Below are 16,005 nucleotides of genomic sequence, written 5' to 3' on the forward strand. Positions count from 1 at the left end.
TGCTAATTATTCCTCCTGTTTTGAGTGAAAATTATTATGGAAAACATTAGGCTGATTCAAGTATATATATTCTTTTAATTTCTGTGGGCTTTAGACATGCATAGATATGCATGTTTTTAATCCTCAAGATCTAATAGAAGGTGATGCAGCAGTAAATAGTAGTTGAATGAACAAATGCAAAAAATATATTTCTATAAAGGCACATAGAAAGGCTTATTAGAGGGATTCTAGAGAAAATACCACTTAGGACCTATAGTTCTGCTAACAGAACAGTTTATTACTCTGGAAGACTACATATACATTTTATTTTTTTAAAGATTTATTTATTTGACAGTGAGAGCACAAGCAGGGGGAGGGGCAGAGGGAAAGGGAGAAGCAGGCTTCCCATGGAGCGGGAAGCCCAACACCAGTTCATCCCCAGTCCTGGGATCATGACCTGAGCCCAAGGCAGACGCTCAACTGACTGAGCTACCCAGGTGCCCCTATATATACATTTTAAAATATTAAATTTGGAGTTCCTTTCTTTTTTTAACATTTCCATATGCATTTTATCAGATGATGGGGAATGCGGTAATTGCTGATTATTGAGAGATGGAAGGGGTTCAAAGAAGAGCATTCATCTGACTCCTATTTTCTTTCCAGATAACACCTACAATTGAAGACCCCAGCATTTTTCGGCACATAGAAGAAGTGCTGAAGCAATCATCATGACTTTTTCCTATTTTGAGTCAAATTGAGTCACTTTTCTAATCGGAGTCAAATTTTTGGATTTTTCATAAATAAATATTTAAATAGAAATTCCTTGCAAACTGAAATATGAATTGTAAAGCTTGGTTTAAAAAAAGTACTTGAAGACTAGTGAAAGACCTAGGCCTTCTGTTTGAGTAGACCCAATTAGCATCTTTTTCAGTTGCCTATAACATGGGTTGCATAGCACTTGATTTAAGAAAAGATTAACTAATGTATGATTTTTAAAAAACTTACCCCATTTGAATATTTTAATTGAAATAGACACGTTAATATAGAAATACTTCCTGAAATGAAGAATCTGTAACTTTGACCCAAAACCTAAAACTCAAGTTGAAACTAGAAAGTAATTGTAATTTTTCTTATAGAAATTCTGAATATTTGCTAATATTCTTGAGATGTCCCCATGCATGGATATTTTAAGTGAAATAGACAAAATGGGACGTTTTAGGTCATCATCTAGACAGATGATTTTCTAGATAGGACGATAAGTCTAGTCCTACATTTCCTGGGGGAAGGTTATATACCAGAGTACAGCTGTGACTTCAGGTCATTTTTACTTAGTCAGGGGAAATCACATGCCTGACAGATCCTAGAGGTCATTTAATCCAATCTCTTTGTAATGGAGATGAGAGCTGTTTGGAGTTCCTCCTCCTGTCTCAGGGTCTTAGTTGACTGTATACTTAATGATTGCAGCTTCCTATAAAAACAAGGATGTGACACAGAAATGTGGTAAACTAACAAGGAAGGTTCTTAAAGAAGAAATATAAAGGTTTTTACATTATGCTAAAGACCAGGAGTTTTTAAGAGACCCCGATTTTTATGTGAAATCTCTAATTTTTAAATAATAACTCGCTAGAAAACAAGCGACATCCAAACACATCTCTTCATTTAAACTTATATAAAAGTATTGAGAACTTAAGAAAAATGATTGAAAATTAGTCTTTGTTAATAAGCTTATGGTAATGTGCCAATTAGCCAGAGTAGATAGATATAGATAGATATATGATTTACTTTGGATTCTACATGATAGCAGTTATCAAGGAATACATTTAAAGTAAAAAAAGCATACCATGCCCATTGAGTCTTTGATGGTGCTCAAAGTATTTCTCAATCTTTCAGTTCATCAGGACCATTATTTTTAAGAGCAGCTGTCCTATCATAATAGTCTAGGCTTATGAAATATATATGAGAAATAACACATAAGAGCTTAATTACTTGTTTGCTTCATATAAATGACTTACAACCTATATAAGACATCCTGAAAATGATAGGGTTTTTTGTTTTGTTTTTTTGGACCGTAGGCTATATAAATAAATGGCTTCTCAAAGGCAAGTCCCATTCGCTTAAATTGGCCTCTTGATTGTTACACTAGAAAAAACATATTCAGCTGTTCTCTTTAATTATTTTAGTATCTGGAATTAAACCAACTAAATAGACATTCAACTTGTAATTTGAAGCTGTCGGGTTCCTTATAGTGTCTCTTCTATCGGGTATATTGGGTACATTTTGCCCATCATCACAGCTGTAAACTTAACTTTTAATGTTAAAACATTAAAAATTACCTTATTTTTTCATATAAGATTCAGTTAATTTGAAATGGCAAATTCTTCAGTTGAATGAATTATCATTGTTCATTTGCAAGGTATAAACAAAGGCAGATCTGAGAATTGTGTGTAGGGTACATCTGTGGACCTCTTGCACATTTTTCCTGGCAATCAATTCTGAAGGGAATGTTAGCAATCAGGCTTGAGTTATTTTCCAGTTGAATGAGATTGGAAAACAGTGCATGAGCCTGGGGAGGAAGTACTGTTCTTGCATTTGGTTGAAGAAATTTATCTCCTTTGAAGAATCAGAACTACTGTTACTTTCACTAAAAGTGGGGCAAGAAAGATACAGTTCAATTGTAGATTGCCTAAAATTTGGGAGGAAAAAGAAAAGCAATTTTCTATTTCATACTTACAGAAAGTGCCTTCACAAGATGGTACCTAAAATATTCTGGAATAAATGTGTCTTTAAATATAATATAATGTCACTAAAAATGCAATCATATTTAAATGTGCTGAAATAAAGTCCTCGTGACCGTCTTTTGATATCTTCAAAGAATTTTTTTATTGTAAGATATTGGAAAGATTTAAAGACTTTCTTTTAAAACCTATGGAAAAGTTGTTTTCCAATTGAGTTATTTTGCTCAAGATAATACATTGAATATATGCAAATTAGACCCACTTTACATTTAAGGAGCATTTTTATTTACATAAAATTGTATTTGAGAAGTCTCTCATCATTACAAATGTGAAAATTTATAAAGTCGATAGATGGTCAGAAGGAAAAATATTGAGATTTTGTGCTTAACTCATTAAATGGACTTTAGATGCTGGAAGAAATTATCGTTGAAGAGTATTTTATGCTTTTTTGAGGGAACTGGTTGATCTTTTTACTTCGATACAGGAGAGTCTATTATAAATTATTTCATATTTCTTACCAGATGATCTCTAAAGAGGAGAAACTGATTATGCAATTAAGTCAGGTATTGAGAGTAGATACAAATCTAGTTTGTTGTTATAGTATCATAGTTTCTATATTACATTTCATTTCCTTAAGTCAAGATCCCCATGACCAGACGAGCTTAGAAAGCTCTTTCCCATTGTTTCTGCTCAGGCAACATTTCTAGAACATTTAAAATCACCTCCATAAGCAAGTTTAGTGCTCCCTCTTGTGGCAGACTCACTTTTGATGCTAAATACTAGACTGAGAGTCACTAAAAGGACAATTTGCATTATGGTCTAAGTGAGTTGTTAAACATTATGTGACTAGAAAACAAAGATTAAACAGAGAACTGGAAGTATTTTTTTTATTGACAATGGAGAGGGTTTCTGTTACCATTACCTTTTGACTGAATCTGTTAAACAAAAATAGACATCAAAACAAATGTAATGTACGTGCAAACATAGCAAATTAAATACAAAAAGGAAATTACTAATGACAGGTCTTGCGCTTCATAAGATCAAGCAGCAGAAAATCAGCAGTTAGATAAATGGTATTATTAAATAGGTTTTACTTTGAAATCTCCCATATAAACAAAGAATAAACAACAGTAACACCACCAAATAAAGCCACAGGGAAGAGATTACTCTTCTATACTTTTATACACTATATATGTTAATCATTCTGTCTTTCATTTATTTCCTCTGATAAGACTGACTTCAGGGAAGTCGCAGCAAGGCCATCTTGGCTAGAAGCTTATAACATTAGACATGAGTCTGGCTAATGCCCTGTTACATTGACAAAAGGGAAAGGTTTCTGAGTTTTGTTGGTTTTTTTGTTGTTGTTGTCGTTGTTGTTTTTTCAATGGAAATGAGCCTCAGACTCTGCAGTGGTTGACATGCACTGAACAGTGCTGGCTGGCGGTTCAAGGTATCTGATGAACATGTGGTTCTTAGTAAAGAAGTTTTTTCTTTTTTCTTTTTTTCTTGATCCACAGGTAACAAGAGAAGATAATGTTTATTCCTTAGAAATTTTTTTTTAAATAATTGCTTTTGACTCTTGTAAACAGTTTAGCTCTGTTTTGTATTGAAAAGGAGATCGAGCCATCACAGTGCTATTTCTAAAGATATAGGACATCCCTGATTGCCTTTAAAGGACTATTTTTGGCTCCAGTTCCAGGTTAAATCATTCTTTTTTACATGATCAGAGGCAGGTTTTCAGCTTTAGGTATTGACAGACTTGAAGGAGAAACATATCGATTTGACTGTTACAATTCAAAAACTGTAAAAATGGTGGAATGGTAAAATACAAACAGTACTTGGAATTGTCAAATGTTTGCACTCGAGACTCCATGAACCATATATTTTATTTTTTTAAAAATCATATTTATATCCATTTACATAAGACTTACACATTTAAAAAGAAATACATACACAGTAATACATAAATGCCTAGTATATTACAATAAAACATGAAAAAACAAGTGGCTCCATTTCATAAAAGCATCTGTTGTACAGAATTTATGATGTGGATGATGTTTATTATTCAAATGACTTAAGCACTGTCTTACAATTGTAGTAAACTAATCAAACTTAATATCTGACTCCCCCCAAACCACATTTTCAGCTTAATAAACCATTACTTGTGGTTGTTTCCTTAGAATTCAGTTTTCACAAAGGTTTTTCGCTGTTCGTCTTCTGAGATGGTAGTGCACTTTAGGTAGAGTAGACGGAAAAGACGACATCTAAAATATTGAATGCACATCATTAGTCTCCCAGCAGCTCCCCGACTGGAAGACCCCCCTGTGCCACTGCTGGCACCAGCTCCTCCATGCAGCCTGCCTATGTCTGCCCTGAGTCAGTGAACACAACGTCGGCTGGGAACTGACCCAGAGCTCTAGGTAATTACCATTTGCTCCTCTCCAATTTTGTGCAGGCCAACTTAATGAATAACGAGATCTGCTCAAGTTTGTGGAAAGCATGGCAGTGAAGAGAAACAAAGGTCTTCCCAGAAAATGTGAGCAGTCCTCTTGAAAATTTTCGAGTGTGCTCATCAGTAAGTTCGGTTGAGTTGACCCCTTTCGTGGAAGAGAGTCTTATTCTAGTTCACAGAGCCAGAGCCAGAGTTTTAGAGCTCTTGAAAAGACACCTCTGTTTAATGGTGATGAAAACATAATGCCAAGAAAGAACATACTCTACAGGATTTGGATCAGTTTTGTGGCATCACTGATTCCTTCCTGCCATAACATACTTAGGAGAAGCTCACAATTTCTTTTCCTGACACAAGTGAATCAATAAATAATATGTTCTGAGTTATTTTAATAACAAAAGTGCTAGTAGAAATTGGTTGTCCGAGATTAGGTTACTGTCCATAAAGACCTTCGTCCCACTTAATGGTAAAAACTGGGAAATGTGACCCAGAATGCCATGCACAAAATACAGACTGCAAATAGTTACAGAGCAATTCTAGCCATCAGTCAAGAACTAAGCAGCAAGCACTACTCAACATATTAAATAGTCATTTGTAAATTAGTGAAGTATTCAGTTCCTGGGGAAATTATCATGTTATGTGTAGAAGCTATTACAAACAGTATTTTGGAAAGCCTCTTATTTAGCCAAATCATTATATCCTTTAGATCATGCCTAATTAGATGCCAAATTGTATACCGTAATTAAATTTTTAATGTTAGGTTTTACATTCTGAAATTAAATCTCTTATCAGAAAGCTTTTTGTTTTATCAGCAGCTTCAAAGAGTGACCCAAATAAGGCAGCGTACCAGCTCCCACTTGAGGCCCCGAAGACCAGCAATAAATTGCACGGAGCTTTTAGTTCAAGGCAATGAATAAACAGCACAAGATGAGCTGTTCCTCTGCCTACAACTGTTTCCTCTCCCCATCCCTGTGCACACACTGGACTCTAAATATTATTTTTCCAAAATATTAACTCATCCTAAGTGGTAAATATTGTGCTAAAACTGAGTTGTAGGTTAAAAAAAAAGTTTCATGAGCATTTGACATGAATAACCTAAGGAAACCACAGTCTTACTATGACTGGTTTTCAGTAAAACTCCATTTTTTATATGGGCTTGGAAGTAGATTCCATCAGCTAGTATTTCTCTTAATACAAATGCCTAATATCTTATGATTATGTATCAAGGTTTTAGTCCTATTCGCCATTCTTATAATTTCATTTTGTTCCTATGCTGTAAGCCCCAGATACTTAACACTCATATCTGTTTTCAACAAATATAATAAATCACAGTGATGTGAGACGACATACCGAAAGTTCAAAATTTTCAGTTATACTTTTGTTTTTAATAATAAACCACCTCTAACTCCTCTTCCTGTCTCTGCTACTCTCTGACTCTGGGTACCTACTAGAATCACCCTCAGCTTACTTCAGCTTCCCCTATAGAAAATACTCACTTAAAAGTGTGTTATTCTGAGAGTGCCAAACCGTCCTCAGTAAAATGCTATGTGCGTCAATATTAAATGCTACTCAAAAGTAGGGGACAGCGGCCTGGGCTGCAGCCTGCTGAGGTGTAATAAGACAGTGGCAGGCCTGTCACAGAGGGACATTAATTCAGAGCAGACAGATGGTGATGGGAAAGACTAGATCAAGAGCTACAATATTAAGACTTGTCTTCTAGAAGCCCTCTAGCCATCCAAAGGGGTTATCTCCCTTCTGGACTGCTAGGCCATCCCAAAGCGTTTCGTGTATATTTACTACTCTATGTAGGTTCCGTTTTGGGGTGGTTTGTTCTTTGTCCGCCAAGGAAAGCTACTCACAGCAAGTCAGTGCTGCCTCCTTTGAGTGGCTTGTCAACATGAGTATGTGCGAACAGTGGAGTTGTCTAACCTCTGCAGTCTTGATGAAGCAACTGCAAACGGAGAAAAGTGCTTTAGAGGAACTTGGATGACTGAGTACAAACATCTCAGATGAGAAAGATCATCCCCTGCGTAAAGGGATCCTGAGCGTATCAGTAGACCTCCTTTCTCTCAGACGTAAGCCACTCATATCCCTTCCCTCTAGACCAAGTTACTAATGAAAATTTATTCCAGGGTGATTCGGCTGTACTTTCGAGTTGTTGTGTATCCCTCCTTAGATGAAGCCTGTAACAAAAGCAGCTCCCCATGGTGCTTCTGTTTTTGAAGCAAAGAGTGCTCCTAGAGAACTCAGTCTGGTGGATTTTTTTTCTTCCCTCCAAGTATTGAAGAGCTTCTTCACTTATTTTAATCACATTAAATTCCTCATGAATTTTGGTAACATGTTTCGTAATATTAACAGGTTAGAAGACATGTAGGTCAGAGATCACGGTTTATATTGGCACTAATCTTACGGGCCATGATAGCTATAACCTTGCAAAGAAATAATGATTCTAGGCAATTGTCTTAATAAAGAGAGGGGGACTATAATTTTTTTTTTAATCCCTACCAAATAGAAATGACTTTGGGACTACTTTTTCAAAGTGGTCTCTCCTTCAGAATCGCTGTCTCCTTTTGTGACGTATGTAATACGAGTCTAATGTCCACAGAAGGAAATAATACTAATTGGGAAATTACTGGTGGCTTTGTGTTTGTTTAATTCTCTTCTCATAGTTGTGCTTGTTTATTTAAGGCCTTCTGCCTCAGAGGTGAAAATATCTGATGAGTCTGGATTTCTAAGACAAAATATAAAATTCATAATATTCAGACACGTAGGCTGACCAGGGAGTTAATTTCCATTTACGAAGGACCGTTAGTCCAAATCCAACCTCTAACAAAACACATTGTTGACTTTGAGAATAGAAGAGTAAAGAAACACAAATCATGCAGATGAGTATTGTTCTTCCTAGATGTGGACATTAGCCAAAATTGTCCTTTTTAGGATTTTATAAGTTATTTTGAAAAATGTGAACGAGGTGCCATGGGTTCATGCATTAGCAGTTTCTAAGAGTCTGGGTTTTGATGAAAGCAAAGTAAACTTCAAAGCAGAGCAAACCAACTTAAGAAAAGAATTCCAGAAAGCTATGCAAGGTCAGAAAATGATACTAGCATTTGCTAAACAGTTTTTAAAAAAATTTTTTTTACTTTATGAGCAGAAATGCAAAACTACTGTACCATCCGTTGTCATTTTCCTCGACTGCCCAGATGTCGTGGTTAACCTGAATCCAGCCGGTAATGTTTCTGAAGACCCAGGCATCATGCTGATTCCGTGTACTTCACGGGGAGGAAACTGTCTTCTCCACGTTGACCCCCGCCTGAAATTCTTGTCATCACTCTGCCAAGACAGAAATATAATTTGAAAAATATATATATAATTTGATGTGATAACAACAGGTACTTAAAACTGTTTGCTTAGAAACATGTACTGTTGATTATTTATATTCTTTCTGTAAAGCATACATATGGAATATATTATGCTTTATTTTGAGAGTTCTACTGACGCCAAAACGATAACACAGGGGATCTGCAACGGATATGTCTTCATAAAAATGTTACTGTGACTTCGAACGTTTGCTGTCAACAGAGGTAAAGAGTTTTGAAAACTTAAAGTAAAACCCCCAAAATTTCTCTGACAAGAATATTAGCTATTCTTTGTTACCCTTCAAGCCAACTGATTTCACTGTATGGGATGAAGTGTTGAGCAAACTGCATTTGACTCACAAACTTGAGCAACTATTTCCTGAATTTTATTTTTACGTAAACGAGAGAAAGGGAAAAGCTATATTTTATATAGCCTGGATCATATGAGATAGCATAGCCTATAGTCTGTGGAAGAAACTCTGAATTTGTTATTCGTTAGATTTCAGCTGATACTGAACTAACTTGTAATTTATTGAAAAACGTGTGCCGCCCAGGAAACCATCCTGTTAAGAATATGCGTGCTCCTCAGATGCCACTAAACGTATAACATAATTCTCGTTGCTCTTTTACAAATGTAATGCCGGTTGCTGATTTTGTTATATCATGATGTGCTCTCCGCCCTGTGTGCACACAAAGTATCTGCTCAGATGCAGTGATCTTCCTCTAAATTCATAAGGAGTGATATGTAATCTAGTATTTAACTAGTATTGTTCTGTATTAAACAAATCATTATTTGTGCTGATTTCTAAGGAAAATATTAATCATTCTGCATAGAACTTATCTTCTTATATGATTAAGTCTCTCACTTAGGGACCAGCTGTCTATCCCCTAAAGTTACAGCCCAGTAGGTGGGACTGACGCTACTAGCTCAGGACTTCACGTTGAGATCGATATTTAGCTCAAAGTATCATTGCTAGAAATGAGTAAAACTGTAAGGGATTCTTCACCATAGTCTGCTAATTTCATTGACATTTCAGAGTCATTTTGGAAAAATAAAATTATTTGTGAAATGATTTATACATATATCCATTGTTCTACGCGAATCGTTATTATCCAAATCTACATTTTGTTTAGATTACAGTTTTTTACAGTTTTTACAGTTTAAGAGACATCTGCTATTCCTTTTCTCAGCTGCCAGGTTCTACATGGTCCTAGGCCTCCAAATGTTTATAAATAAAGAAAAGAAGCAGAATTTCACAGTTGTGCCCTCTCTGATTTCTTGAATTTTGAAAGAGCTGCTGCAGAAAGATAAATATTGTTCAGTTTTACAAAACATTACATTACATTATAGGGATATACAACTCTTATAATGGATGGGTTAAGGACTCAAAAATATGCAACTTGAGGATTTAAATAATGATTCCTGCTGCTATTTTAACATAGCGTTACTGCAGAAAGCTAATGGGACCTACAAGCGACAACATCAGAGAAAGTTTCCATGACCTGAGGTTAAAAGATACCCACTTAATTGTCGTTAAAGGCTATAGAAGCACAAGAGCACTTCTCAAATTCTTTTAGTGGAATCTGAATGTAATCAGCCCCAGAAACAAGTATACTCTGGTTCGGGTAAGTTGTTTAGTTATTTTTGCTCACACTCAAAAAATAAAAATAAAAATGCACACAAAAAAAAATCCCCAAAACAAACAACTAGGACAAAAGAGTCTATAGAGTTTTCTTGTTTGTTTGTTTTTATTTATTTATTCATGAGAGGCACAGAGAGGCAGAGACACAGGCAGAGGGAGAAGCAGGCTCCCTGCAGGGAGCCTAATGTGGGACTCGATCCCAGGACCCCATGATCACTCCCTGAGCCGAAGGCAGGTGCTCAACCACTGAGCCACCCAGGCGTCCTGAGACTAGAGTTTCAGAGTTAAAAGCCATGCTTTTAACAATAAGAAAAAGATGCAGCATATTTTAAAGGCAGATAGTCACATTCCATTTAGACCTTTCTGCTTATTTATTACTTTCAGAAAGCAACACCACCTCGTATAGGCTTGTGTCTCTGCCTGGCTCCTTGGGGTCAATCCATATTTTAAAATATAGCAATAGGACAGATCTTTAATAGCTCTTATTAAAATTCCTTTTGCAACTTTTAAGCAAGGAGAATAACTCTATTCAGAAGTATGTAGGGTTTATGTAGACTGTCTTTTTGATTCGACAATTAAGAATAAGGACTAAAAAATATTATCAAACTATTTATAAAATTAAAATCACTTAAATATTAACTGGGTTTTAAAAATATTAATCACTAGATCCTGATTGGACAGGAGTAAGAATTTATAGGAAGTTAAGTGAGGTCAAGACTATAAAGCTAGCCTGTCTATAACCTCCTCTGCAAAGGAAAGCTTGGGTTTTATAAATCCAAAAGCATCTCCCCAACTCATTTGTATGTGGAATAATTGCCCATTTTAGGATTTGCTGGGTTCATTCACAAAATTATTTTAATCAGCTTTTCTTTAGCTAAGAAACACCTGGATTTTGCAACACAGAATTGTGCATCTCTGCATTTTCCCCTTCATACACAGGTTTGCTTTCTACTTCTTCTAGAAAGACCCTGTAACAAACTCAGAAGGACTATGAAAGCCCACAGCGTCTACCAATGCACAGAGTTTGCCAATGTCCCTTGTGTTTCCTTCCTCTCAGGAGGCTACTTACCTGCTTATTATTTTCCAAATAATTTAAACATGCATATATTATGTTCGGGATTCTTATATTCTACATAGCTTTCAGATCCTATCACTCAGCGTGTTTTTCCTATGTTCTTAAGGAAGACTCAATAATGCTATCTGAGATCAGGAAAAGCTTCTCATTTACTGAAAGCAAGTTTTCTCTTCATTTTAATATCCTAAAATTTCCTGCGAAGACCTACTGATAATTAAGAAATAAGCACATTCCTTAATAAAAAGCTGAATTTATCAGGATGACTGTTATCTCTGCTTTTTTTATTTGTTTGTTTTAAATGTCACTCAACATCATTTTGCAGTCACAGCTCATAAAAGAGCCTGTTTGTTTTTTTTTTTTTTTTCTGAATTACTTCTTAGTGTTTCTAACTGCTGACATGATAATACTTATGAATTCATAAAGGTGCTTCTCAAATCAAATGAGTAATACAATTCAATATGTAAGAACAATACTGGGGAAAATTCTAGATTCCCTCCAGCACCAAGCATCTGATGAACTTTGAGCACTATCCCTTGAGAGCCTTAGACTTGGACTGTCTTAGATCCTTTGCCAATGACACAGAAGGACTTACTTCGTCCAGCCGCCGCTCAGTTCCCAGAGCCAGGAGGTTGTTGTACTCCCTTTCAAGAATCTGCCTTGCCTGTTGATGTCAAAGTACAGTTACCGTCACTGAAGTCACATCTTATTTTCAAAATCACAGAGATTATATTCATCTGAGTCAACATTACCCATCCTGTTTCATTTATGGGGGCTTAAAATTTTAGACCTCATGTCTTTAAGTCATTGTAACTTTTAGATTTAAATACAAGGCAGGGCAATGTTCTGTATTTAGTCTCTGGACAGCGGAGAGAGAGCCTCTCAGAGATGTCTGAGGTCAAGGGCCAGGGACCTAACTGAAAATATTCATCCAACTGAATATTTCATATAAGCTTAGCAATATATAAAAACAAAATAAAAAGTCCAGGCTGCCAATTTTTTTATCATGTTTATGTTTGATATTTATCACGTTTCTGTGTGATATTTATCATGTCTATTCTCAAACCTGGCCAGTGATCATTATTTAGGGGAAACTTTTTTTAAATAAATTTATTTTTTATTGGTGTTCAATTTGCCAACATATAGAATGACACCCAGTGCTCATCAATTTGGGGGAAACTTTAGATAATTGGGATTCCTACACCGTATCTATCACTGGATATCTGATTTCTTAGGCCTGTGATGAAGCTCACAGGCTTTATTTTACATTTTTTAAAGAACTCTGGAGATTTCAAATAATTACCCAGGTTGGGGAATCAGTGGCACAGTCACTGCTAAGTGTCTGTCTAATTCAGACATATGAATAGGAATGACCGCCTCTCAGAGAGGCAGAGACTGAAAGCCATCTGCCAGGGATATTGTTTTGGGAAATCTGGCATTCAGGTGGAAGGTTGGACTACATAACCCCTAAATCCCTTTTTCTGCTTAATTTTATGATTTTGTTTTGGCTAGAAATCCAGTAAGCTTGAAATTAAAGCCCCACTGACCTATTTCAAAGGCTGAGCTGAGCTAACTCTCATTAGGCATCATGAATACGCAGCCAACTTTTACTTTTTTTCCCTAAAAGTTTAGTTTATTGTCATATAAACTAGGACACAGCACAATTACGGCATAAAGGGGCTTGCCTGGGTGTTCTGTGTTGGAATCTGTAGTAATAAAGCTAAGCTGCTGTAGTCAAAGTTCTCATCCAGGGCGATAAGTGAGCCATGCACACCACTTTCAAGAATATTATTTGCATATTCTCGAAGTCCAATTGCTTGTATCCAGCGAATAACTCGATCATTGCTCCACACCAACACATCTAGGGAAAGAGGTGCATCATTTTAGGCTGCAGTATTTTGCATCACAAACAAACCTGCTGGCTTCAGTGAGGCACAAGTGTCTGGCCAAGTAGCATTTATGCCTATCTTTTTATTCAGTCCCTGATGCTCCCGGCCCCCTTGGGTTGCATGTCTTCACCATTCTTGTAACTAACCTATGCTACTTTTGGCCTAGAAAAAAAAAAGTTGTCCTTTGAAGAATGTTTGTTATCGCTGAAGAGCACTTCTATCACACAGAACGCAGTGTCTCAAAGTGCTTCCTGTTTTCATTTTAGAGCTCTAGGGGTCTGTCTGAAATTCAGTGGTTTTATCACCAGATGGGGGACATTTCTTATTTGTGTCTTGATACATAGCTCTTCAGTAAAGAGAGCAAGATGAGAGGTTAACATGGTTCTTCATCATTGCTTTTTAACCACTACTTAAATATTGAATATAGAAGAGATATTTTTTTTTTTACCTGAAGCATAAATCAAAGAACAGTAAGCTAGAAGAGGGATTCCATAGTTTGCTACTTACCCCACTACCTTGAAATTCATTATTTTTCAATCACATACTCATGCAAAAATCAAGCACTCAGTCAAGTCACAGGTTGTTTTCCCTTTAGGTTGAAAAGTAGCATTTTATTGAGGGATAAAATGCTTTGGATTTTATTTTCTCAAACTAAAATCTTTAGAGAAAAATGTCATGTATGCCTTTCCTTAGACCAAAACATACCAAAGTATTATTTCATCTTCGATTTGTTCCCATTTCTTCTTATGAGTTGATAGCATTCTCCATAAAAACCAGTATAATAACTAGAAGAACCAGAATGTTTCACAGAAAAGAAAGAATGTTAAGGAACTTAAAAGGGAATGTAAAAAACTGAAAACGGTTTTTTCCTAATCTTGTATAAAGGAAAATGAAACCCATAATTTACTAGAGCAGTAAAAGTTAAGTTTTCCTGTTAATTTTTTTCTATATGAATGAAATGTATAGCTTCTCCCCAAAAAATATAAAGAATACTTTGGGAAATATTCTTAATCTTAACTAAGTTTATCTTCCCTCATCCTCCTCCATTTATGTTATAAAAGTCTATAAAAATCAGGGTAATATTCGAGGGTTTTTTTTGGGGGGGGGACAGAGAGTGTTTATATATTGTTTAAGTTTTCCAAAAGCATTACTAATTTGTCCTCATGCATTCACTTATAGTCAAGTTAGATTTGTATATACCATCAAAGCAATAAAGTGGTACTTCGGCCCCATAGAGACCTCTCCTTTCATGTTCTCAGTCCCTGTCCTCATGTCAACAGTTACCAATATATTAACTATTCTTAGCATAGGTTAGTTTTGCTTTTTAGTTTTGCTTTCCTTAGCTGTTATCAATGAAGTTGTACAAAACTACTTCTGTGTCTGTGTCTTTCACTCAATGTGGGATTCATCCGTGCTATGGAAAACAGAAGTATCTTGTTTATTTCCATTATTTAGTATCCCATTGTAGGATTATGCCATAATTGATCCATTCTACTGGTGATGGACTGGATGTTTGGCCAGATTCCATTGTGGGTTATTAAGGAGAGTGCTGCTTTGAATATCCATAATATAGATGCTAAATAAATTCCACTCTCACAGTTTAAACCCCCACAAGCAATGGATAAAAATCTGCATCTTTACCAATACTTTGTATTTTTCATATGTTTTTGTTTTATTTGCTTATTTTTGGGCCATTCTGGTAAATTTGTTGTTGTTATGGGTTGAATTGTGTCCTAATTAAAGTTCTAATCCCCACTACCTCAGAATGTAACCTGAGAGGTAGGTTCTTTAGTGAAGTAATCTAGTCAAAATAAGATTATTAGGGTGGGCCCCCAATCCAGTATGATGATTTCCTTCTAAAAAGGGGAAATTTGGAAATAACATATGCATATGAGGAAAGCAACATGAAAATCAAGGCAGAGATCCGGGCAATGTGTCTAAAAGCTACAGAACATGACGATTGACAGAAGGCCACCAGAAAGTAGGGGAGAGGCATGGAACTCATTCTTCCTCACAGCCCTGAGAAGGAGGCAACCCTGTTGACACCTTAATCTAGCCTCCAGAACTGTGAGACAATACATTTTTCTGTTGTTTTCCAGACAAAGTATAAAGAATGCTTTGGGAAATACAGTAGCTTTTTCTATTGAAATTTTAAAGTAGCTTTTATTTTTAAAGAGTATTTTTAAGTTTGTAGCAAAATTGAGCAGAAGTAGTGTTCCCATATACCTCCTGCCCCCATAGGTGCTCAGCCTCCCTGACTATAAAATCCTTCACCATAGTGCTACATTTGTTACAACAGACAAATCTGCATTGAGTCCTTGGTTGACATGAGGGTTCACTCTTGGTGGTTGTACAGGTTTGGGCAAATGTATAATGACATGTACTCATCATTACAGTATCATACAGAATAGTTTCATTGTCCTAAAAATCCCCTGTGCAACATTTATTCACCCCTCCCTCTCCACTAACTGTAGGGAACCACTGATCTTTTTCCTGTGTCCATAGTTTTACCCCTTTCAGAATGCCATATAGTTGGAATCATATGCTATGTTTTTTGCAATGTAATCATATAGTACTTTTATTTCAGTTAGTAGTATGCATTTAAGGTCCCTCCATGTTTTTCTTCACAGTTTGGTAGTTCATTTTTTTTTTTTAGCCATATTTAATTTTTATATACAGACCCTACTAAGTTCACATGTTAATTTGAATTATATGGCATATCATGAGATTACCTGTGTTTTCTATTTCTCTTTTCTAATCCTTATGTATATTTTTTAGTTAATGAGGAACATGTGAAGAAAGACTCATAATGCCCACTTCCCACAGTCTTATTACCATTTCTGGCTCCAGTCAAAGGAGAAGGAATTTCTTCAGGGAATAGG

The 16,005-nt window shown here is 35.8% G+C and overlaps 2 protein-coding genes across 20 annotated transcripts in view; one reads left to right on the top strand and one right to left on the bottom strand.

The window, feature by feature from the left end:
* ACSS3 (acyl-CoA synthetase short chain family member 3) overlaps positions 1-2,834 on the top strand; it is a 142,226-nt gene extending 139,392 nt beyond the window's left edge. The window contains exon 16 of the mRNA XM_072772926.1: positions 643-2,834. Within this exon, the coding sequence (XP_072629027.1) occupies positions 643-711 (69 nt within the window). The 3' untranslated portion in view covers positions 712-2,834. The remainder of the gene's footprint in view (positions 1-642) is intronic.
* Positions 2,835-3,587: 753 nt separating this feature from the next.
* The window catches only part of PPFIA2 (PTPRF interacting protein alpha 2), a 468,314-nt gene continuing 455,896 nt past the window's right edge, over positions 3,588-16,005 (bottom strand). For 16 of the 19 annotated variants that reach the window (XM_072772907.1, XM_072772923.1, XM_072772912.1 and 13 more), the window contains 5 exons: positions 12,920-13,095; positions 11,830-11,898; positions 8,334-8,493; positions 7,023-7,114; positions 3,588-4,978 (listed from right to left, as the gene is read on the bottom strand). In XM_072772907.1, the coding sequence (XP_072629008.1) occupies positions 7,056-7,114; positions 8,334-8,493; positions 11,830-11,898; positions 12,920-13,095 (464 nt within the window). In that variant the 3' untranslated portion in view covers positions 3,588-4,978; positions 7,023-7,055. The remainder of the gene's footprint in view (positions 4,979-7,022; positions 7,115-8,333; positions 8,494-11,829; positions 11,899-12,919; positions 13,096-16,005) is intronic. The other 3 variants (XM_072772910.1, XM_072772920.1, XM_072772916.1) reach the window with 1 other exon arrangement.

This window comes from Canis lupus, chromosome 13 (assembly GCF_048164855.1).
Source record: "Canis lupus baileyi chromosome 13, mCanLup2.hap1, whole genome shotgun sequence".
Taxonomy (NCBI): Eukaryota; Metazoa; Chordata; class Mammalia; order Carnivora; family Canidae; genus Canis; species Canis lupus.